A 24,833-nucleotide genomic window follows, 5' to 3' on the forward strand; every position below is an offset into this window, starting at 1 on the left:
CATACAGTAAAGTTTAGACATTTAGATAAATGTAAATTTAATAATTAATATACATTACCTGATTTAACTAATGAGATCATTAACAGCTTTTTGTGAGTGTGATAAAGCAGGGAAACACTGAAATGTGCAGGACACAGAGTCTTCCACAGTTAGGAGGAACTGCACAGAAGCAGTGCAAGCTCTAGAGCATTCTGTTTGGTCGAATATATTTCATTCTACCTAACTCTAGAGCTTGAAAGGTCTGTGTAAACAAATTCCCATGTGAGTGCCCTGATCCTCCAGTAGGTGTCGCTGTGAGCGTTTCGGTCTCGTTCCTCCACACATTCCCAGAAGCAGAAGAAGCCGTGCTGCAGTGTTGCTGATTGATGAGCTGAGCTCTCCGACTCTACTAATCATCTTTACATTCCAATATTTCTGACAGGGTTTTACCCCCACAGTTCCATCTGATCCGTTGTGGGTGTATTTGAGGTGGTTAACTGCGTTCTGCTGTAAAGCTCAAGGTAAGTTACACTCGGCTAACAGTGGCTCAGTCCTAAATGGGCTTCTACTTCTTATGCTAGTGCGCTACACAGGCTGGAACATAGTGCTGTTTACCTCACACACTCTGTAGGGCACTAGAACATAGTGCTGTTTACCTCACACACTCTGTAGGGCACTAGAACATAGTGCTGTTTACCTCACACACTCTGTAGGGCACTAGAACATAGTGCTGTTTACCTCGCACACTCTGTAGGGCACTAGAACATAGTGCTGTTTACCTCACACACACTCTGTAGGGCACTAGAACATAGTGCTGTTTACCTCACACACACTCTGTAGGGCACTAGAACATAGTGCTGTTTACCTCACACACACTCTGTAGGGCACTAGAACATAGTGCTGTTTACCTCACACACACACTGTAGGGCACTAGAACATAGTGCTGTTTACCTTACACACTCTGTAGGGCACTAGAACATAGTGCTGTTTACCTTACACACTCTGTAGGGCACTGGAACATAGTGCTGTTTACCTCACACACTCTGTAGGGCACTAGAACATAGTGCTGTTTACCTCACACATACTCTGTAGGGCACTAGAACATAGTGCTGTTTACCTCACACACTCTGTAGGGCACTAGAACATAGTGCTGTTTACCTCACACACTCTGTAGGGCACTAGAACATAGTGCTGTTTACCCCACACACTCTGTAGGGCACTAGAACATATTGCTGTTTACCTCACACACTCTGTAGGGCACTAGAACATAGTGCTGTTTACCTCACACACTCTGTAGGGCACTAGAGCATAGTGCTGCTTACCTCACACACACTCTGTAGGGCACTAGAACATAGTGCTGTTTACCTCACACACTCTGTAGGGCACTAGAACATAGTGCTGTTTACCTCACACACACTCTGTAGGGCACTAGAACATAGTGCTGTTTACCTCACACACTCTGTAGGGCACTGGAACATAGTGCTGTTTACCTCACACACTCTGTAGGGCACTGGAACATAGTGCTGTTTACCTCACACACTCTGTAGGGCACTAGAACATAGTGCTGTTTACCTCACACATACTCTGTAGGGCACTAGAACATAGTGCTGTTTACCTCACACACTCTGTAGGGCACTAGAACATAGTGCTGTTTACCTCACACACTCTGTAGGGCACTAGAACATAGTGCTGTTTACCCCACACACTCTGTAGGGCACTAGAACATAGTGCTGTTTACCTCACACACTCTGTAGGGCATTAGGACATAGTGCTGTTTACCTCACACACTCTGTAGGGCACTAGAACATAGTGCTGTTTACCTCACACACTCTGTAGGGCACTAGAACATAGTGCTGTTTACCTCACACACTCTGTATGGTACTAGAACATAGTGCTGTTTACCTCACACACTCTGTAGTGCACTAGAACATAGTGCTGTGTACCTCACACACTCTGTAGTGCACTATACAATGGGACTGATTTGCAATGACTAGTGAAACTTTACAGTGTGTGCAATTTATGTTTCCTTACTAATCATGGTTGGTAATAATAGTATTATTTAACCTGTGTATTATATAAAGTTTTGGAGAAATTTCACTATCATGATCCAGTTTAAATGAACCCTCTTTAATCTTATTTATGACAGTTTTTTAGCGCATGTCCAAACCCTTTTTCGAACAAAACTGTGAAATATGGATGACCAAAAACATTGCTGAGGAAAGGGTAAGTACTGTACGGCATTCCAGGTTTATTTAATTCTGCAGTTTTTGATTAAAATGTTTCTACTGCTTTTTTTGTTTATTCTAGGGTACAATATGAATTATTATCATCGATGCATGACATTATCTATTCAGTTGGACAGCTGTCTAACAATACCGCTTATACTTTTAGACCTGGGATGTCATTTAGATTTACTTAGAAAGCTATCATATGTTAGGTGAAGACCCTCACTGTCAATCAGGTGTTTAACATATACTATATTATTAAAGCAATTTTTACAGAACGTTGTTTTATTGTTAAACATTAAACAGTATATTTACTGTACGTTCAACCGTATATTTAGGTGGTGAGAAATTGATTGTAAGCAAGTCACAACGTTTATTATTTCATTGTGAATTTTCTATAACTTATTTGGAATCCTTTTAACAGCACAATTACATCTAATAAGGAATTCTATTGCTCCTTCCTCTGTATTATTAGAATGTTTGTTTTTCTTCTTTTTTTTCAATAACATGGCTTATTCCACCCAAAGAAGTCATACAGCATTTTATTGTTATCTGGAATATTCATGAAGGCATTTAAAAAATATATATATACCCGAAATTATCTTCGAATTGGAAAGATATTTATCTTGTGTGTTCTTGTCACACTATGGGTGTGTCATTATTAAATGTAACTGAGACTGCTGGTATCCCAGTTTCTTATTCAACTTTATCAAGCCTTTCATGTCTGATCTGTGATCATACTTGTTCACCACATTTCTTCCATGAAGGGTTCAGCAGTACCCTTTTAGAATTTCTAAAGACATAACTAGGTCTAATTACATAACCAAGTTTATGTAATACAATTTCACCAGCCAGTTCATTAGGTAAACCTATTCATCTGCTCTTTAAAACAAATATGTAATTTGCAAATTGCATCACAGAACTAAACGCATTTAAGCATCTATACATGATTAAGGTGATGTAAGTGGCTTTGAATGTGGAATTGTTGTTGTTGCCAAACCAGCCCCTAAGTACTTCCAAAACTGCTGATCTACTGGGATTCACTTACTGTTAATTTGAAGTTGTGTGTTAACAGTGTCCTGCAAGTTCACACCCCTTGTCCCAGTCCTCTTTCAGACCTCTGAAACAGATCCATGAGGCCAAAGAGTTTACCAAGCTAGACTAAAAGAGTGCATTTAACCTAGTGGGCCTAGAAGGGAAGTTAATGAAAAATTTAATTTAGTACTACTAATTTAGATGTGGGAGACAAAGAACTCTTGGCGCTGGATAAATGGCAACGCTGGGTCAAGGGTGCAGAACACTTTGTCATATATACAGGTCATAATCTCGAATACATCAGAATTGAACATAGTGGGCACCATCATGTGAGACATAGGCAGGGACATTGAATTTTCAAGCTGCACAAGTTGCGAGGAAATGCCCAAAGGACAAAATGTTTGGACCTCCACACATGCAGTCGTGTCTGATCATGTGGGCTCATGAACCTCCAGCTTCTGGGCATCTGGGCACCCAGCATACGGCCTGCTTCAGAGCAACTACCATTCGCCAAGCATGAATGTGGACAGTAAAAGACTTATTATTTCCTGTTCATTCATATGCACAAGCAAAAGTACCTCAAGCCCTCCTACCAGGAAAACCCCAATACCACAAAGACCTCTGTCTCACATTTCTTAGATTTTTAAGACCTACATTTATTCCTGCTAGAATCACAAAGAAATAATATGATAACGACAGTCACAGTCACTGTATCTGATTCCTCTGTCCAGCCTTCCTATAGCCCTTAAGACAGCAGAGCTGATATTTGAAAATGTTTGCAGATTCTTCAGTATACCAGAGGACATCATAAGTGATCGTGGCCCTCAACTCAAGTCCAGTGCAAGGAAGGACTTTATGGAGAAAATAGGAGTCATGGTCAGCCTGACATTGGGGTATCACCTCCAAGCAAATGGCAAGGGGGAATGAGCCAGTTAGGAAATGGACCACTCCATTTCCTCCAAACATTTAGGAAATGTACTGTGCTGAGAATCAGAAGGACTCGGCTCAGATCCTCCCATGGGCCGATTATGCACAGAACACTCTTATTTGCTCAAGGACAGGGCTGACCCCATTCCAATACATGCTAGCATACCAACCACCATTTATTTCTGCGGAATCCCAGCATTACAGACTCACTGGCAGTGGATGAAAGCCTTGAGAAAGTGGAGAGGTGTTGGGAAAGAGTGCACAGCTAGAAAGATCAGCCGCAGCAAACAAGGCATTTGCCAATAGCTGACTGATTGCATGCTGGCAGTTGCAGTCCGCTCCAGCTCGTGAGTTCTAACAAGGCACACCAGCACAGAGGTTAAATATCAGGAGTGTCGTAAACTCCGTAATGAGTATACAGTGGAACCTTGGATTATAAGCAAAATTCGGTCCAGAAGTGGGCTCCTATTCCAAAACACTCACAAATCAAATTTTATTTTCTCATAAGAAATAATGGAAACTCAAATTATTCATTCCACAGCCCAAAAAACATAAAAATAATTAACACAAAATAGAAAGTAACAATAAAACAAAATAACTTGCACTTGACAGATAAGTGTTTTCGTTTATGCGCTTAGGCGCTGTGTGTGTGTAAAGCCCCTCCTGTCCCGAAAGTGTGTGTGTGAACTGGCATGGTGTCGAATTACGCGCGCGCACACATGAAAATGGATTTTTAACCTTCTAATGAGACTTTTTTATACAGTAAACCTTTTTCATTTCTTATTTGAATTTCACATAAACACAGATTAATGGAAAGACTGTTTTGTTGGACAAATTAGCAAGGAACATCACTATGACACTCGTGTGGGCGCATACTAACCAAATCATTGCTGTAAAGTAAAACAAACAAATAAACCTGCACTTTATCTTTTAAAAGAATCGCGACAGAGACATACACACACAAACTAAAGGCGAAAGAGTGAGCATGTGTGACCCGGCACGGTGTCAAATTACGCACATGCGCACACATAACAAGAGAGAGGGAGAAAATGGATTTTTAACCTTCTAATGAGATTTTCTTTTGCTTTACATACACGTGTGTTATAAGGAACAGTACACGCACGCTGTACACACGCGCTTACAAACACAAAATAAAATATGTTTTACGTGCACACACGTGGTCACAGCTTGCTCGTTTTTCAATTCAAAATTTATAAAAAATTTTATTGTTTGCTGATTGACTGAACTCTGCCTCTTTTTTGACCTCCGTTTTTAATTATCCACATACGGTTTGACTGACAGCATTTAGCTGTTAGTAAGTTAATAAAGTACCAAATTTTATCTGCAATTGTGTCTGCCATCTCTAATCCTGAAAATTACAAGGATTAGTACCCCAGACTCTTAGCACAGACCGGAGATTGCAATACTTCGTTGACTGTAAGAAAAATCGACTGGAAGAAGAGTTCAGTCCCAGCACAGAATGTACTGGGCCCAATAATCAACAAATTCCATTTCAACCATCCAACCAGGGCAGGAACCGAACCCAGAGTGAAAACCCAGGTTTGTCAGATCATCATCAGCCAGAGTGGCTGGTTACAAAGCCATAAACATGTCAGGTGACAACTACAACTCTCAGCATGCACGACCAAGTTTGCCTGAGTTCTAACTATAAACATTTGCAGCCAATCTCGACTATTTATACATAGAACTCTGTCACCTGAAGAAGTCGCAAAGTATGCACTCACTTGATTTATTCTGGATGTTACCAAGCATTTTTTCATGCTTGGCCTACAGTGTATGACCTAGTTTTTCTGGTTACTAAGTGTTGTTTGTCGAAATTTGGAAGTGCACCTCTCTGCTGTGAGAGCGTGGACAACTTGCTTTCTAGACCCCCACTTACAGATGGCTGTATTCTGCTGCATTACCAGGGGGCTCATGTACGATCACCACAGAATCGTTATATCTGAGAGTAATCAGCCAATCACAGGTCATAGCTGTTCAAACTAGAAACTGGTTAGTTCCAGTCATTGGCTGATCAATAGGTACTTCTCAGTGCTGATGGAGTACGATGGAAATTTGGGGGCCCTGTATTTGGGTGAAGCTTGCATTTCTTAATTACTGTTTTTTTCCTGGTCTTGGTCATTCCTGGCATTTCCCCCTAATCTAAAGAACATCAACCATTTTTTTTTTGGCTGATCCTTATTTAAGATGCATACATTCCTTTCCAGGATTCAGCACTTATTAGACAGAAAGGCTGTAGAAAAGCTTTGTTTATTAGATTATAAATTTAAACTGTTTGTTAAAAAATATTGAGCCATTGACCATTTACGCTTCTTTCTGATGCAGGTATGAGTTGTCCAGTCTCCTTCTGCTGTCCTTTTTCCTACACATACTAATTTTACCTCTGCAAGAACATCGAGAAAATTAACTATGATGAATTCAGATGAGATTAAATGTGAGAATTTTGGACCTATAGAGATCTCCAGTGCTCACCAAATATCACCAGGTACTTCATAGACTAATGCAAATAATATAATTGCTTACAGTCTGGGAAGCTTTAAATGACATTATTACAAAATATATCCATAATCTTAACAACACACATTGCCACAATGCAGCTTTATAGAAATCCCAGTCTATATTTAGAGGAAGCTACTGGTGAGGAACAATTCTCAGACAGCATAAGGAAGAAAACCTGAGAGGCACTAGAATCACTGGGAACCTGTTTTCTTGTGAGTGACACAAAATAATGGGAATGTAAATCAGTATTGTGTTATATAATGAAGCCAGGGTGTCTTGTGCAAAAAGACACTGAATATGCACTCTCTTGCAGCAAAGGACCCTTTTAAGTGTAAAATGAATTCCTCTGAATCACATTACAACATATACAATTTTGCTTGAACTATAACAAGCTACATATGTCTTACCGTTTCTCATTCATAGGAAAAGAAAAAAACTTTAAAAAACTTGTACAAGACACTGTATATATTAATCATTAGGAGATTGTTGGAATGTGATAGTTGTCACTGAGTGGTCTGGGCTGGCCGAAGTTTAGATGGTATACAGCTGGCTGAAAATGACCCCAATGGGTATGGTCAGTTCTGACTAAATCAGGAGCACCAGTTAAAGATCGTGCCCTATCAGCATCTGTATTAGGTTGACAGAGAAATAGACCAGAATGTTAATACTGTCTGGTGTGTTCAGTATTTACAGTTCATTGTAAACTTCTTTTTAGTGCTAAACATGTTATCAAACTAATTTTTACCAAAATACAGGATAGATTCTAATCTAACAATAAAAGACTATCCATAAAATGTATTGTCTTGATATTATTGAAGCATTTTATTTAAGCTGAGAAATTAAAACTTGGCAGCAGCTCTGGGATGTACAGCTTTCTAAGGCATCTTGTAGCACTTTTCTTCTGCACACTGACGCAATCTCTGTTTTCAACAAACAGTAAGAGTTGATATAGCTTTTTGATTTCATTTAGAAATGTATCAGTTTTTAAAAAATATATATTTTTGTAATATTAAGTAATGTATTAAATAATGGAACAATAGACTTCTCCATTACACTTAAATGGTGCCCTATTTTCTGTAGTATATGTTTCTTAATGTTTTATTTGTTCCCCCACAGGAGTTCCAGCTATTAAGAGGCCAGAAGAGATTAAATTAGAAATTCCAGAACGCACAGAGAGCTCCAGTAGTGACCAAAGGTTATCCGGTCCTTTCCACACTAACACTTCTCACAGAGAAGTGCAAAAGCATCATCAATGTCCATGCTGTGGGAGGGGTTTCAGTAAAGAAGGTAATCTCAAAAAGCACCAATGCACTTGCACAGGACAAAAGTTGTATCAGTGCTCGACCTGCGCAAAGAGTTTCAATAAAGAGCAAACACTTCGAGTTCACCAACGCATTCACACTGGGGAGAAACCCTATCACTGTCCAGACTGTGGGAGAAGTTTTAGGGCCCTAAGCACCTTCCACCACCATAAGCGCATTCACACAGGAGAGAGACCGTATCAGTGCTCGGAGTGTGGCAAGAGTTTTATACAAAAGGGACATTTACTAAAACACCAGCGCATTCACACCGGGGAGAAACCGTATCAGTGTGCTGAGTGTGGGATGAGTTTTACTGAAAGCGGTACTCTCGTAAATCACCAGCGTACTCACACTGGGGAAAAGCCGTACCAGTGCTCAGACTGCGGGAAAAGTTTTACACAAAGGTCATTATTTAAGCAGCACCAGTGGATTCATACAGGAGAGAAGCCGTATCAGTGTTTGCAGTGTGGGAAGGGTTTTACTAAGGGTCGTGGTCTTCTACAACACCAGAGAATTCACACAGGAGAGAAGCCGTATGTCTGCTCACACTGTTGTAAGAGTTTTAGCGTGAGTGATGCTCTGGTAAATCACCAGCGTATTCACACTGGAGAGAAGCCGTATCAGTGCTTAGACTGTGGGAGGAGTTTTTCCAAAAAGTGTAATCTCCAACAACACCAGCACATTCACAAAGGAGTGAAACTGCACTGTGCAGAGTGTGGCAAGAGTTTCAAGAACCAAAGAACTTTTCAGCGACACAAACGCATTCACACAGTTACAATTAAAGACATGTTGCATTTCCCCTCAGATAGTGCGGAAGTTAGCTAAGTTTATTTTAAATGCTTGTTTGTGTCCACTTCATAGACTCAGAGAATGATTTTTGGCATGAATTGGATGGCCATCGAAATGCCATTCAAATATAATAAATCTGTATTTAAATGATTTAGTTTGAGTTCAAATATTGTCAATTTCTCATTATGTTGGTCATACTTTTTACTTTCACTATTACACATTGCTCTGGGCCCATACCTACTAAGCGACTTAAAGTAGAAAACTGTTCCTAATTGGCAAAAAATTCTCAGAGTGACAGAGTGATGCAATTTTGTTCCTACTTTTAAGGGGAGGAATAAGAATAAATTTATCAACATTCTTAAAATAGGAAAACATTCTTATCTCACCGACATACAGTGGTGTGAAAAACTATTTGCCCCCTTCCTGATTTCTTATTCTTTTGCATGTTTGTCACACAAAATGTTTCTGATCATCAAACACATTTAACTATTAGTCAAGGATAACATAATTGAACACAAAATGCAGTTTTTAAATGAAGGTTTACGTTATTAAGGGAGAAAAAAAACTCCAAATCTACATGGCCCTGTGTGAAAAAGTAATTGCCCCCCTTGTTAAAAAATAACTTAACTGTGGTTTATCACACCTGAGTTCAATTTCTGTAGTCACCCCCAGGCCTGATTACTGCCACACCTGTTTTAATCAAGAAATCACTTAAATAGGAGCTACCTGACACAGAGAAGTATCCACAAATGGCAAAAACATGGAACAGTGGTGAACCTTCCCAGGAATGGCCGGCCGACCAAAATTACCCCGAAAGCGCAAAGACAACTCGTCCAAGAGGCCACAAAAGACCCCAGGACAACATCTAAAGAACTGCAGGCCTCACTTGCCTTAATTAAGGTCAGTGTTCACGACTCCACCATAAGAAAGAGACTGGGCAAAAACGGCCTGCGTGGCAGATTTCCAAGGCGCAAACCACTTTTAAGCAAAAAGAACATTAAGGCTCGTCTCAATTTTGCTAAAAAACATCTCAATGATTGCCAAGACTTTTGGGAAAATACCTTGTGGACCAACAAGACAAAAGTTGAACTTTTTGGAAGGTGCGTGTCCCGTTACATCTGGCGTAAAAGTAACACAGCATTTCAGAAAAAGAACATCATACCCACAGTAAAATATGGTGGTGGTAGTGTGATGGTCTGGGGTTGTTTTGCTGCTTCAGGACCTTAAAGGCTTGCTGTGATAGATGGAACCATGAATTCTACTGTCTACCAAAAAATCCTGAAGGAGAATGTCCGGTCATCTGTTCGTCAACTCAAGCTGAAGCGATCTTGGGTGATGCAGCAGGAAAATGACCCAAAACACACCAGCAAATCCACCTCTGAATGGCTGAAGAAAAACAAAATGAAGACTTTGGAGTGGCCTAGTCAAAGTCCTGACCTGAATCCTATTGAGATGTTGTGGCATGACTTTAAAAAGGCGGTTCATGCTAGAAAACCCTTAAATAAAGCTGAATTACAACAATTCTGCAAAGATGAGTGGGCCAAAATTCCTTCAGAGCGCTGTAAAAGACTTGTTGCAAACGCTTGTTTGCAGTTATTACTGCTAAGGGTGGCCCAGCCAGTTATTAGGTTCAGGGGGCAATTACTTTTTCACACAGGGCCATGTAGGTTTGGATTTTTTTTCTCCCTAAATAATAAAAAACATCATTTAAAAACTGCATTTTGTGTTTACTTGTGTTATCTTTGACTAATAGTTAAATGTGTTTAATGATCAGAAACATTTTGTGTGAAAAACATGCAAAAGAATAAGAAATCAGGAAGGGGGCAAATAGTTTTTATAGTCACACCACTGTATACTGTAGGAGAGCTCCGGAGGTAATTAGGATCTGATTAGGAGTTGTGAGGAAATGGCGTTCAAGCAGAGTTGCGCAGAGGAGAGATTTTTTTTGTTACATTCAGTGAGACAGAGGTCATAAAAGATATCCATTTGGACGAAAATGGCGCGAGGTATGCAACTGATGAATTAACGAACATTTCAAATGCTGTACTTGCAGGTGACTGCTACTTTATGGTTTTTTGTTTTTTAGATAGAGATTTGAAACGGTGATGATTTGGATTTGTCACAGCCGACAATGTCAGAAATGGTAAATTGAATTTTGCTCTTACAGCACCTCAGATCATGCACAGATTCATATGTTGACCCTGGTTTTACTGTTGATTTTTTTTACCAAGCACCTTTACCAAATGTTTAAATGACCTTCATTTATGATTACCTGCCCACATTTCTTCCACAAAGTTGATAGTTCTGCACTAGCCTTCCAGGTTTTTATATTGTATTGAAGCATTCTTAATCCAGTTCCAATCTTTTCAAACCTCCTTAACAATATATTATATGAGATATTTTCATTTTTGCTTTATTTTTTCTTACATGAATAATCGCATGTTGAAAAAAAAATATAATGATGTTTGTCTGAGGTTGTATTTGCCTAAAACCCGCCACGATCTGCTTATTTTATTATGTTTTTATGCACAAAATACCAACGCGTACACGCACACACGCGTGCACACACAGTATATGTATATTTTTATATGTATATAATTGGCAGAATTACATCACTTAATTAACTGGGTTATATTTAAATAAATGTGTTTTGGCCGTTACCAGTAAGTAAGCTTGTTCAATTTAAAGTTATGACTGTAATAGATATTTGAAACATATGAAGATTGGATTTATTAAGGCATGTTAATGGATGCAGAAATGTTTAAGAGACAATCACAGTGAAAATAATCACTGTGATTGATGAAAGAATAGTGCAGTACTGTAATTTTGGTATGTTGTAATATAACATTTCTGGTAGAATTAAAATGGTTGCAGTAATATGGTGCTTAAAAAAAAAAGCCCCATCCGTTTAGTTTTTTCTTTCTCGTGTTTGTCGCACTTAAATGAATCAGATTTTCAAATAAGTTTCAATTTGCGATAACCCCAGTAAATACAACATTTTAAAATGATTTTATTTATTTAGGGGAAAAAGCCATCCAAACATCCCTGACACTATGTGAAAAAGTAATTGCCCCCCAAGACCTAATTACTGGTTGTGCTACTCTTGGCAGAAACAACTGCAATCAAGCTTTTGCAGTAACTGGCAGTAAGTGTTTCACATTGCTGTGGCGGAATTTGGCCCACTCTTCTTGGTACAGTCATTAAATTCAGACATGTTGAAGGGTTTAAGGTAATCTCAATTGGATTTACAGGCCGACTTTGACGTAGCCACTTCAAAACCCTAATTTTGTAAGTTTTTAGCCATTCAGAGGTGGACTTGCTAATGGGTTATGCAGCAGGACAATGAACCATTGCATTGGGACTCTTCCATTGTTGCTATTTTTTTCTCAGTTTCTTTCTTATTGTTGAATCATGAACACTGACCCTTAATTTGTTCTTTAAAAGTTCTTCTGGGTTATTTTATAAGCTCCTGAATTTATATAAGCTCCTGTATGTCAGGATGGGGCAAATACACAGCACTGTATAAGTTCTTTGTTTTTACTTTCAGTATGTTGTAATTTTGAGATTTGTGTAATAAATATACATATCATTACACTATTTTGTTGTTTTTATGACAATGATGAATGATACTTTCTTTCCTAAATACGTTTATAAATTTGTTCCAGCAAAACTTCTGTTCTTCTGCAAGTGCATGATTTTTATAATAACTAAAAGTAAAGCCTCTTGTGTAGCAATGTCACTGTATGTTGAAAGTCTGAAGCATGAAGCTGCTTTAGATGAATGTTAAATTGAATGCTTAGATTTTACACTTTTTTTTTTACAGCAGACAAACTAGGGCTAAAATATGCATTTAACTTTCTTTGGGCCCTATATTTGTTTATATAACTCTAAAAGTAATATAAAAAGTAATTAAAGTGTAATTTTTCTTTTAGTATCAATCAATTACAAAAAAAATATGTCTAATATAGAAATGTCACAATTTCCCATGTGTGTGCACTAATCCTGCAATAGGTGTCGCTGTGAGCGTTTCGGTCTCGTTCCTCCACACATTCCCAGAAGCAGAAGAAGCCGTGCTGCAGTGTTGCTGATTGATGAGCTGAGCTCTCCGACTCTACTAATCATCTTTACATTCCAATATTTCTGACAGGGTTTTACCCCCACAGTTCCATCTGATCCGTTGTGGGTGTATTTGAGGTGGTTAACTGCGTTCTGCTGTAAAGCTCAAGGTAAGTTACACTCGGCTAACAGTGGCTCAGTCCTAAATGGGCTTCTACTTCCTATGCTAGTGCGCTACTAGAACATAGTGCTGTTTACCCCACACACTTTGTAGGGCCCAAGAACATAGTGCTGTTTACCTCACACTCTGTAGGGCACTAGAACATAGTGCTGGTGTCCTCACACACTCTGTAGGGCAGTAGAACATAGTGCTGTTTAACTCACACACTCTGTAGGGCACTAGAACAAAGTGCTGTTTAACTCACACACTCTGTAGGGCACTAGAACATAGTGCTGTTTAACTCACACACAGTGTAGGGCACTAGAACATAGTGCTGTTTAACTCACACACAGTGTAGGGCACTAGAACATAGTGCTGTTTACCTCACACACACTCTGTAGGGCACTAGACCATAGTGCTGTTTACCTCACATTCTGTAGGGCACTAGAACATAGTGCTGTTTACCTCACACACACTCTGTAGGGCACTAGATGTACAATCAGGCCCTGGCAGAATTATTTCTTTCTTTATGCTGTATTATGGAAGAAATTGCAACTTGTAATTTTGTAATACAACCAGAAAAGCTTAACACACATTATATTTCTAAAGCAATTTCTATAGAAAGTTGTTTTATTGTTCAACAATAAAGTTATATACTCATTTCATATGGTATATTTATTCAATTCAATTCAATTTTATTTATATAGCCCTTTTAACAATGGTCATTGTCTCAAAGCAACTTCACAAAGATGAAAGAAATTCAAAAAAATAAAATAATAAGAATAATAAGAATAAGAATATTAATAATAATAATAATAATAAATTGTGTATGTGTGAGAAAAATGTGTCTAGATAATAACGAGATGAATGAATGAAATGTCTCTGATGAGCAGGCCAAGGGTGACAGCGACAGTGGCAAGGAAAATTCCCTGAGATGGCAATAGGAAGAAACCTTTAGAGGAACCCGACTCAACAGGGAACCCATCCTCATCTGGGTGATAACAGATAGAGATGATATAACACCATGTGTGTTATGCAGCTGAAAGTACAATATAACAGAAATTCTTTAAATTAACATGAAGTCCAGTTCAGCATAGGGATGAGTCAGTAGGTGCAGAGGGCAGATGGGGTCTGGATCACTGAATTCAGCTGGAGCTGGTCCTTCTCTGGATGCCTCAGGATCCTCACAGCGTTGGCCTTTATCTACTGAAGCTGGTACAATCTCCAGATGCCTCGGGATGGGTAGAAAAGTACAGAACAGATGGAGAGAATTAGCGTAGTTGCCATTCAGGATAGATGTACTGGAGTATGAGGTTATGGGATGAGTTACGCGTATGCCAGATTAAAGAGATGCGTCTTGAGTCTACTTTTAAACTGGGAAACCGTGTCTGAGCCCCGAACACTGTCTGAAAGCCTATTCCAAAGTTTTGGAGCTAAATATGAAAAAGCCCTGCCCCCTTTTGTAGATTTTGAAATTCTGGGAACTACCAGAAGTCCGGAGTTTTGTGATCTTAAGGAGCGTGGCGGATTATAGCATATCAGAAGACTGGTTAGGTATGTGGGAGCTAAACCATTTAAAGCCTTGTATGTAAGTAATACTATTTTGTAATTAATTCTAAACTGAACAGGTAGCCAGTGCAGGGATGATAATATTGGGGTTATATGATCATATTTTCTGGATCTAGTGAGAACCCTGGCGGCTGCATTTTGGACTAACTGAAGCTTGTTTGTTGAGGATGCAGGACAACCACCTAGTAATGTATTACAATAGTCCAGTCTGGAGGTCATGAATGCATGAACTAGCTTTTCTGCATCAGATACGGATAAGATGCTCCTAAGTTTGGTGATATTTCTAAGATGGAAAAAGGCTGTTTTTGTGATATTGGAAATATGATTTTCAAAGGACAAGTTACTGTCTAATATTACGCCCAGGTTTTTAACGGTCGAGCTGGTAGTAACAGTACATCCTTCTAAACGCAGGCTGAATTGTGAAAGCTGTTGTGTGCTGGTTTTTGGGCCGATGAGTAATATCTCTGTCTTGTCTGAGTTTAGTAAAAGGAAGTTATTGGTCATCCAATCTTTTATGTCCTGGACACACTCGGTTAATCTAGACAATTTAGGTATTTCGTCTGGTTTTGTTGGTTTTGTTATTTATGCAGTGGCAAGTTAATTGTAAGGATGTTACAGAGCTGTTAAAATTAATTAGAATCTTTTTAACAGCGCAATTTAATCTTTCTAATCCATTACCAGAATGGGGAGAATATTCCAGATACTATTTTCTGGAAAATTATTAATTAATCCACTTGATCTCAAGTGTCATTTTAAATCATCGTCGGGGGGCGGCCTATCCCAGGAGACTTGGGGCATGAGATGAGGTACCCCTGGAAAGGGTGCCAATCCATCACAGGGCACACACACACACACACACACACACACACTACCGCTCGAAGGGATATCTTGCAAATTTCTTTGTTTTTGTTCAGTGATTTATTTTCTACATTTTACAATACTGTGGATTTTAAAAAACAGATATGGAATTAGATAATTATGTAACAACAACAGTCAGTTGTTATTTTTAAGACACAGAGGTCAGCTGTTCTGGAATGTTTTTTGCAAGAACAGGATTTATAAGAACAGTTAAGTGCATTTGTAAAAACCCCGCAAGCTCCATGATGAAACTGTCTCTCATGAAAACCTTTCCAGAAACGCCAGACCAAAACTTAGATTCTTATCTCATTAAACATTTGAGCAGTTGAGGGTTAAGGGCCTTGCTCAAGGGCCCAACAGTGGCAACTTGGTGGACGTGGGGGTTTGAACCTGGGATCTTCTAAAACGTAGTCCAATGTCTTAACCACTGAGCTACCGCTAATACCATTTAGAGTCACCAGACTCAATCATTAATTAACAAACAGCACCTCATATTAGAGACGTTATGATGGAGCAGAAGTAGCAGATACATCTCAACTTTTAAATGTTCAAATGAGATATTGAAGATGCCTTCAGTAGGGCTGCATGATTCTTGACAAAATGTGAATCCCTTTTTTTTTTTTTTTTTTTTTCTCAGTGGGAATTGAGATCGCGATTCTCTCTTTCGATTTTCTCTATTTGTATTTTTTTTTCTAAAAGACATTGATTAACTTAAGAAATAATAAGAGTTGTCTACACAGGCCTTTTTCTTGGAAATAAAAGTTTCCTTTCCCTATTTTATTGTAAAAAAAAAAAGAAAAGTTTTTTAAACGTAAATGGAATATTAGCAATACTACATAAAAATAACTAATAAGTAGCACTTGTGTATTTTGGGCACTCAGACAACTACAGAACTTCATCACGTATGTTAGTTTATATTATTATTATTATTATTATTATTTTATCAGCATAAGGTAAATGTAACAGTGTTAGATTGTTATTAAATATATAGTTTACAGCGCAGAATTTATTGTTGTCAGAGGGTTCATTGCTCAATTTTAACACACTTCCACTAAACTCCTCTGTAACTTTCTCTCTGTTCTCAGAGTCTCTGTGTAACGGCTTGAATCAACACTGCAGCTTTAATAATCTAATACTTTAAGTTATAGACCATATAGATCTGCACTTGCCTGTCTTTAATCAGACAGTAGTGTGTGTTTTAGTTTTTAGCATATGTGTGTAAGAGACATTTACCATATTCTGATAAAAATAACACGGTTGTTGTTATCATGGCTTATCCCTGTCTCACCTACGCGGTTTCACGCTGTGGCCCTACTGTAAGTACAGTTCACCCCGTTTCACCACAAGTTTTGTCGTAGTGATTACGTTTCCAATCTCTTAGCGGAAAAAATTAAATTTTTAATTTTTTGGGCGGTCACTCACGGTAGCTCGCGATGTCTAAGGCTACGTTTACACTGTCAGGTAAATCTGACCCGATTAAAATTTTTTGCTCATATGTGACACATATCCGATATGTTCTATGTCCGTGTAAACAGGAAAAAAACGCATGCATTTCGATATTTCGAGATCGATTTCAGGCCTCCTTCATATGTGGAAATAAATCAGATATAAATCAGTTATGGGTTAATGTGATTGTCGTGTAAACAGATAGATCGGATTTTCGGAGTCATTGCGTTCTGTACGTCATTAAAACTGCGAGTTCTTCGTGGTTTAATGACGTACTGTAATGTCATTCTCCAGTGGAAGCGCGTGTGGAATTATAACATCGCAGGTGACATGGAAAAGGAAAAGCACCCAGCCCCGCCCCCCCCCTCTTTTTTTAAAAATGCTTATTAGCGCTAAATAAAATTAAGAAATCAGAATTTGGTGAATGAAGCATATGCTCAGGCTGCAATTATGCTGTTTTTTTCTCCTCCGTTTTAAAACCATGGTGACGTTTCGCGAACTTTGTATATATCGCAGAGCGTCAAGCATACTTCACCTTTTTCTATCTTGGCTAGTGTGTAGCGCAAGAACCTTCCTTTAAGTATGCCCGATGTTTCAGATGGTATGGCAAGTGTAAACATGTGTATCGGATATGAGTCATAGTTGAAAGAACGTGTAAACAGACGGTAAAAAAAATGATATAGGCAACAAATCAGAATCAGGCATCGAGACCTGCAGTGTAACCGAGTAGGTGTTTGACACATCTATACGCATTAAGCGGAAATGTAAAGCATTATAAGGAGTCAATTGGTAACAGGTCATTAATATAAAATATATATCTATCTTATGACTGCCTGGATATCAGCGAGCAGACTGTGTGTGATTAAGGGAGCAAAAATTTAATCAATTTTTGTCATGAAAACAACAGCACACTACCCCAACTCCTGATTACAGTACATTTCTATTTTCAGTTTCTATTTTTAGTTCTATTTTTCCTAGTTAAATTTTTTATTTTTTATTTTTTTTTTTTATTTAAATTTTCTATCGTATTTCTTTTATTCATATTTATTACTATTATAAGCTTTAATTCTCTTTTTAAGGTCACTGGCGGTCGTGTAAGCATTTCACTACATTTCGTACTGTGTATGACTGTATGTGACAAATAAAATTTGAATTTGATTACTGGTTAGCATGTTTAGCTCCACCTTCTTGTTAGACATCATGTGAGTGACAGCAGAACAGTGTAAATGAGGATGAGAGATGAGTAGCGATTGAGTTGTACAGTATAACTAAATAATTTGCTAATCTCTGGCCTGATTGGTAATTTAAGAGTGTTTTTAGTGTTTTGGGTGCAACCAGTGACCTTGCCTGATAGAGCAATCCAGGATTGCTGTTAAGTAAATAAGTGAACTCATAAATGCAGCATGATCTAAAAGCAGGGAAATGAACGCAAGAGAATCGCCATCATTCAGAAATGAGATCGCCTGTGTGAATGATTTGAAATCATGATTTATTTTTTCCATTAATCGTGCAGCTCTAGTCTTCAGTATTGTTTTACTGTATAGAAAGAAATAAAAATGAGGAACATCCATGGAATTAGAAAGTGATGCCAAACTTTTAAGCGGTAGTGTACATACACACTCACATTTATGGAGAAAGCTTCTACCTTCGACTCCTTGCCAGTGTCGAGTCTCTACTGGTACATCTCTACTATCAGGCCTGCTGCAGTACTATGAATATTTGGGGGATTGTACTAGGGTGAAGCTTGTTTCATAATTATTGTTTCTCCTATACTACCTGGTGTTATATGTTAAAGCAACTTTTAAGCTTTTTTTAAGTATTTTGTAAATTAGATGACAGCTACAGATGGTACTCAAGCGGTATTCTGGTTTACCGCCACGCCTCACGGCGGCAGCATTTAAATTTGTGCGTTTGCTGGCTTTTACTGCTGAGTGGCGCTATATACCGATGCCTCATGCCTAAACGAAACTGTGACCATTAAAATTCAAACAGGATGTGCTACTGCGTCAGCAGATGTCGATGTGTTTTTGCGTTATCATAAGAATTAAATGCAGTAGGCTATGATCATCATAATGTTCTTTAATAAATAATGAAAACGTTTTATCAAATTACATCCCAGCACCCCTGTTGCGCTGTACCACTGCCGGCAAAACCTTATAAAATACAAGTGAAACATTAGACAAATTTACAATCACAGTACAGTGGAATTCGGATTACGAGCATAATTCGTTCAGGAGCAGGCTCGTATTCCAAAACACTCGTAAATCAAAGCAAATTTTCCCATCAGAAATAATGGAAATTAAAATAATTCGTTCCACAGCCCAAAAAAAAATACATAAAGATAATTAACACAGAATATAAAGTAAAAATAAAACAATTTAACCTGCACGTTACCTTAAAAAAAGTCAAACTAAATCCTGACAGATAAGTGTTTCCATTTATGCGCACAGGCCCTGTGTTTTTTTTCTCTCCTGCGCCGCTGAGTGTGTGTTATGTGTGTGCACGAGCATAATTTGACACCATGCCAGTTGTGTGTAAGTGAAGCATCCACTCTCTTTTTCTCTCACACACACACACACACACACACACACACACACACACACACACAAACACATTAAAGGCGAGAGAGAGAGAGAAGGAGAGAGAAAGAGTGAACCGGCACGGTGTCAAATCTGCCGTTTTGCAAAATGTCCCTTTGCGCCATCTCGTGGTCATTTTACAAATTACTTTAAATTGCGACTGATTTATTTTGGCTGTTGCCGTTTTGCCGTGACAAAGTCCGCAGCAGTAATAGACATTCCCCTTGACTAACCACTGTATGAAGAGGATGAAGAGTGGAACGGCAGTTGGTCCAGGTGACATTCCAGTGGAAGTAGAAGAAGAACTTTTTTATTTCCAATTTTTAAGAACAAGAGAGATGTGCATACATGCACACTAATGGAATCATCTCACTGACAGAGATTGTCTGTCGGCTTACTGGAATCTTTTTCTTTTTGCAGGAACCTCTACAATTACATTTGCTTCAGCCTTGTTTGAGGATTTCACGAAAATGTGATGTCGCATTGCCGTTAAACAGATTAATCTTTCAAGCTGCTACAGCCTTTTTAATCTTTTCCTACTTCACGAGGGCTGTTGTTGCAGTACAGTTACTAAAGAACACGTCACTACACTTGGACGAAAGTATAAAAAAAAAGCTTTACACTCACACATGTGGTAACAATGTTATAGTAAACAGTACAAGCGTGCACATATGTTGACTATACAAGGGACGCAGGTGCACTGAGACTGAGCATGGGAGATATTTACTTACAATCCCACAGCGCAACAGAGACAAGAACCATTGGCCTAGTTGTTATTTACGTGACGCTCAGCAGACAAAGTATATTCCTACTACAGTACTTGTATATTAGGAATTTGCTTATTTAACAAGTTAAAATTAATTTTTAAAAAAATTTCTTGTCCTGCAGAACACTTACAGACCAAGTTACTCGCAATCCAAGGTTTCACTGTATCAGGACTGCCATGCAGGATGAGATTTTCTCTTCCAAGAGGAGGTTTATGGATGCAGTGAGGCAAGGCATGCAGGAAGTTGGAGTGACAAAGCAAGATATAATAGAGTTAGATGGAGACAAATCGTGGTGGCTGTGGTGACCCCTAACGGGAGAAGCCAGACGAAGAAGGAAAGGATGCTTTAAATTGCATTCACTCCTCTCCGGTATCCAGCACTTATCAGACAGGAACTCTATTAGGTAGCTCTGATTTTTATATCATAAATTTAATAAAAAAAAAAAAAAACTGAATCATTGACCATTTGCTTCTTTTCTATGCAGGTATGAATTGACCAGTCTCCTTCTGCTGTCCTCTTTCCTACAATTCCTAAACTTACCTCTGCAATATTGGGAGGCTTAACGAAGATGAATTCAGATGAGATCAAATGTGAGAATTTGGGACCCCTAGAGATCTCCAGTACTCACCAAATATCATCAGGTACTTGCCACAACAAACAACTTTCAGCGATAAATGCAAAAATAATATCCTCATTGGTTTCAGTCTGGGATACTCTGAAATACATTAATAAAAAATATATCTCTAATAATATTAATATTACAAATTTTAACAAGCTTTACACATTTTTCAGCTTTACAGAAATCACAATCTAGATTTAGTGTAAGCCATGGTTAGAAACAGTTCCCTAAGACAACATAAAGAAAACTTTTTTAGAAAAAAAGAGGGACTAGATTCACTGGGAACCAGTTTTCTTGGGAGTAACACCAAATAGCGTGATACCATGCTGTACCCCAGTTTTGTGCAGTCCTGGTATAGGACTATGTTTACCAAAAAAGGAGGGTTAAAATCGGGGATACAGAGGATGGGGGGAGCTGGTGAGGAGGGGTTTTAGCTGTTAAAATGTATTTTCCGTTTGTACTGTCCAAACTCCCTTTTCCGTTTGTTCCTTTATAAGGAGATCTGAGAGGGGTGCTGAGGAGAAGTTGGGTACAAATCTTTTGTAATAGTTTGCTAGCACCGAAAAAGCACTTACCTGTTTTTCTTGTCATTGGGTTGTTGTTAGGGCCAGACTGCTTCAACCTTGTTCTCTTAGTCCACACCAACCCAAGATACTGTGTCTTGGTCAGCCTCAGGTGACTCTTTCTTGGGTTTGCTGTCAGTCACACTTTTCTAAGCTCCGTGAGTACCGAATGGAGGTGATATGGGTGGCTGAAGGCAGTCTTTTGCCTTAGGCATGAGAGTCACTGCCAGTTGCCCTTCGTTAAGTCGAGCGTGGAAATTAAACGAGTCTTTCCTAGCTGTTCGATGAGGTTGTCCATCATGGTAGCGGATGGGTGTAGAACTCTGAGATTTGGTTCAGACATCTAAAGTCATTACACAGCCAGGTCCATCGTTTGAGCTTGGGAACATCAATGGTTTTGGTTAATAGCCTCTTCCAAGATGACGATGTTCCTAAGGTGCTCTGTAGATACATTGACAGACAATCATACCTGTTGGCATTGGATGTCATGCCGCCCAAGGTGAGTTAGCACCAGTTTGGTGGAGAAGGTGGTGAAGACTACCTGAGGTTTTCTTCCTGCTGAAACAAATCTCATCCCTGTGGCTTAGAAGATACAAGCAAGAGCTTAAATGGCTGGAAGGTGTACCTTTTTAATAAATTGACATGGCATTGCTCAGGGCTTTTTCCTCTTACCCAAGTGTTTACAAGCCACACCCTTTCACTGACAGTGTAAAGTGTACAGGCCCTACCACCTGGCCAGGAACATGCAGTTGGTGCTGGGTACTTGAAGGAGCACTCAGTCACCTGGCTAGAAATCTCATGATTGTGCTGGCCAGTTGTACAGTATGCTTGACATTAATCAGTGATTTTTATAATGTAGGGAGTATGTGGCTGATCTTGGTTTGCATATATTGAATGCACTTCACTATAGAGCAAAACAGTTGTTGACAGTCCTCTTTTGCCAAATCCAGCATTTCCTTTGGTCTTATGCAGTGAAGTCTTGCAGACTCTCCCTGGCATTTTCTATGTTTCTCCAAGAAAAACATAGAAATCTGATTGCAGGTCCACATCCCCCTCACCCGAGACACACCTCCGCACAATTTTGAGAGTCTGATTGAAGCGCTCACCAGACTGTCGGTTTTGGGATGGTAACACCGAGCTTCAGCGTTGCTTAACCTGAAACAGCTGACAGAGATCTAAAATTAATTTAGATATGAACTGTATACCTTGGTTGGTGATGATGTTCTTGGAGGTTGCATCACAATCTGTGCATTTATGCAAGCTGTACATGCTGCCAGCCAGAGATAGTTAGGTTGCCCCGCCGTTTTTAAGTGCGTGGTGGAGCTGGCCATAATGCTTTCTTCCACTAAGTGGTGACTTCTACCAAGTGGCCTCCTTCACTGCGTTTTCCTGGTCGATTGAGAAACTTGCCTACAATAAGAGACACTGGCTATAGGCCTGCCCTCACAATTTGCAGGTCAGCTATATTCATACGAGATTATACAGTGAAGCCAGTGTGTTTTGGGCAAAAACTGTTTCTGGATTTGCAGTCCTTTGCAACCAGGGACCCCTTCAACTCTTGATTGTACTTGATGTTAGGGAAGTATACTATTTAAGCCAAGTTATTTAAGTGCAGGACCACATGGCACAGTGACTGACTGAAATCTCGGTCAACCAGAGTTGATGACATCACTTAGAAAATTTCCCTCCAGCTTTTATAACGCAAATTATAAATTAATATTTTTTTTTATGTGATAGAATGTAGTCTGTTTTCTGTAGTCATATTTTGTATGTTCCTCTACAGGAGTTCCAACTATAAAGGGGTCAGATGAGATTAAATTAGAAATTCTGGAATCCACAGAAAGCTACAGTAGTGACCACAATTCGTCTGGTCCTTTTCACACCAACTCTTCTCACAGAGAAGTGCAAAAGCATCATCGGTGTCCACATTGTGGAAAGAGTTTCAGTAGATTGGGTAATCTCAAAAAACACCAGTGCACTGACACGGAACAAAAGCTGTATCAGTGCTCTGACTGTGGGAAGAGTTTTAATAAAGAGCAAACACTCCGAGTTCACCAACGCATTCACACTGGGGAGAAACCCTATCACTGCCCGGACTGTGGGAGGAGTTTTAGGGCCCTAAGCACCTTCCACCACCATAAACGCATTCACACAGGAGAGAGACCGTATCAGTGCTCGGAGTGTGGCAAGAGTTTTATACAAAAGGGAAATCTACTAAAACACCAGCGCATTCACACCGGAGAGAAACCGTATCAGTGTGCTGAGTGTGGGATGAGTTTTACTGAAAGTGGTACTCTCGTAAATCACCAGCGTACTCACACAGGAGAGAAGCCGTATCAGTGCTCAGACTGTGGAAAGAGTTTTACACGAAGGTGCTTATTCTACCAACACCAGTGGATTCACACAGGAGAGAAGCCATATCAGTGTTTGCAGTGTGGGAAGAGTTTTACTAAGAGCAGTCGTCTTGTACAACACCAGAGAATTCACACAGGAGACAAACCATATGTCTGCTCACACTGTTGCAAGAGCTTTAGTGAGAGTGGTACTCTGATAAATCACCAGCGTGTTCACACGGGAGAGAAGCCGTATAAGTGCTTAGACTGTGGAAAGAGTTTTTCTCAAAGGAGTACTCTGCAGCAACACCAGCGCGTTCACACTGGTGTATGGAATCTGTGCTGTGCAGAATGTGGCAAGAGTTTTAGGAACCAAAGAACTTTTCAGCGACACAAACACATTCACGCAGTAACAAATAAAGACATGCTGTAGTCCTTCTCAAAAAGTACAGGAGTTAGCTAAATTTATTCTAAATTCCACTTCATAAACTTAAAGAAAGCATATTGGTCACAAAAGACGTTCTAGACATCCAGACAGTGACAGTAACATAAAGACAGGTTTGTAGATGTGATTGCATACAGTATATCTTATATCTAGTCAGTAGGCACTGGGTCAACGTGAGAGCTGACCAAAATTACTAGTGCAATATAAAGATGTAGTGCTGAAGGCAAAAAATATATATATATATTTTTTTTTTATGAGACGAACTCAAAGATCTGAAACATTTTCTACATACACAAAATAACCATATCTTTCAAATATTGTTCACAAATCTGTCAAAATCTGTAATAGTAAGCACTTCTCCTTTGCCGAGATAATCCATCCCACCTCACAGGTGTGCCATATCAAGATGCTGATTAGACAGCATGATTATTGCACAGGTGTGCCTTAGACTGGCCACCTGTAAAAGGTTCAGTTGAATCACACAGCACAATGCCACAGATGTCACAAGTTTTGAGGGAGCGTGCAATTGGCATGCTGACAGCTGGAATGTCCACCAGAGCTGTTGCTCGTGAGTTGAATGTTCATTTCTCTACCATAAGCCATCTCCAAAGGTGTTTCAGAGGATTTGGCAGTACATCCAACCAGCCTCACAACCGCAGAGG

The 24,833-nt window shown here is 39.2% G+C and overlaps 1 protein-coding gene across 3 annotated transcripts; it reads left to right on the plus strand.

Annotated features, from left to right (window-relative positions):
- The first annotated feature begins 293 nt into the window (after positions 1 to 293).
- LOC128526247 (gastrula zinc finger protein XlCGF26.1-like) lies at positions 294 to 24,398 on the plus strand. Of its 3 annotated transcripts, XM_053497905.1 has the most exons (5): positions 294 to 500; positions 2,126 to 2,202; positions 6,513 to 6,672; positions 7,803 to 8,680; positions 23,368 to 24,398. In XM_053497905.1, the coding sequence occupies exons 3-5, from the start codon at positions 6,597 to 6,599 to the stop codon at positions 24,157 to 24,159; spliced, it is 1,746 nt and encodes a 581-aa protein (XP_053353880.1). In that variant the 5' UTR covers positions 294 to 500; positions 2,126 to 2,202; positions 6,513 to 6,596; the 3' UTR covers positions 24,160 to 24,398. The 3 variants fall into 3 exon arrangements, with proteins under 3 accessions (XP_053353880.1, XP_053353879.1, XP_053353878.1); XM_053497904.1 differs by lacking the exons at positions 294 to 500; positions 2,126 to 2,202; positions 6,513 to 6,672; positions 7,803 to 8,680 and adding exons at positions 12,796 to 13,002; positions 20,333 to 20,614; positions 20,696 to 20,852 and having other exon boundaries at positions 23,177 to 24,398; XM_053497903.1 differs by lacking the exons at positions 294 to 500; positions 2,126 to 2,202; positions 6,513 to 6,672; positions 7,803 to 8,680 and adding exons at positions 12,796 to 13,002; positions 20,696 to 20,852 and having other exon boundaries at positions 23,177 to 24,398.
- The last annotated feature ends 435 nt before the right edge of the window (positions 24,399 to 24,833 follow it).

The sequence above is a fragment of the Clarias gariepinus genome, chromosome 6 (assembly GCF_024256425.1).
Source record: "Clarias gariepinus isolate MV-2021 ecotype Netherlands chromosome 6, CGAR_prim_01v2, whole genome shotgun sequence".
Lineage (NCBI taxonomy): Eukaryota > Metazoa > Chordata > Actinopteri > Siluriformes > Clariidae > Clarias > Clarias gariepinus.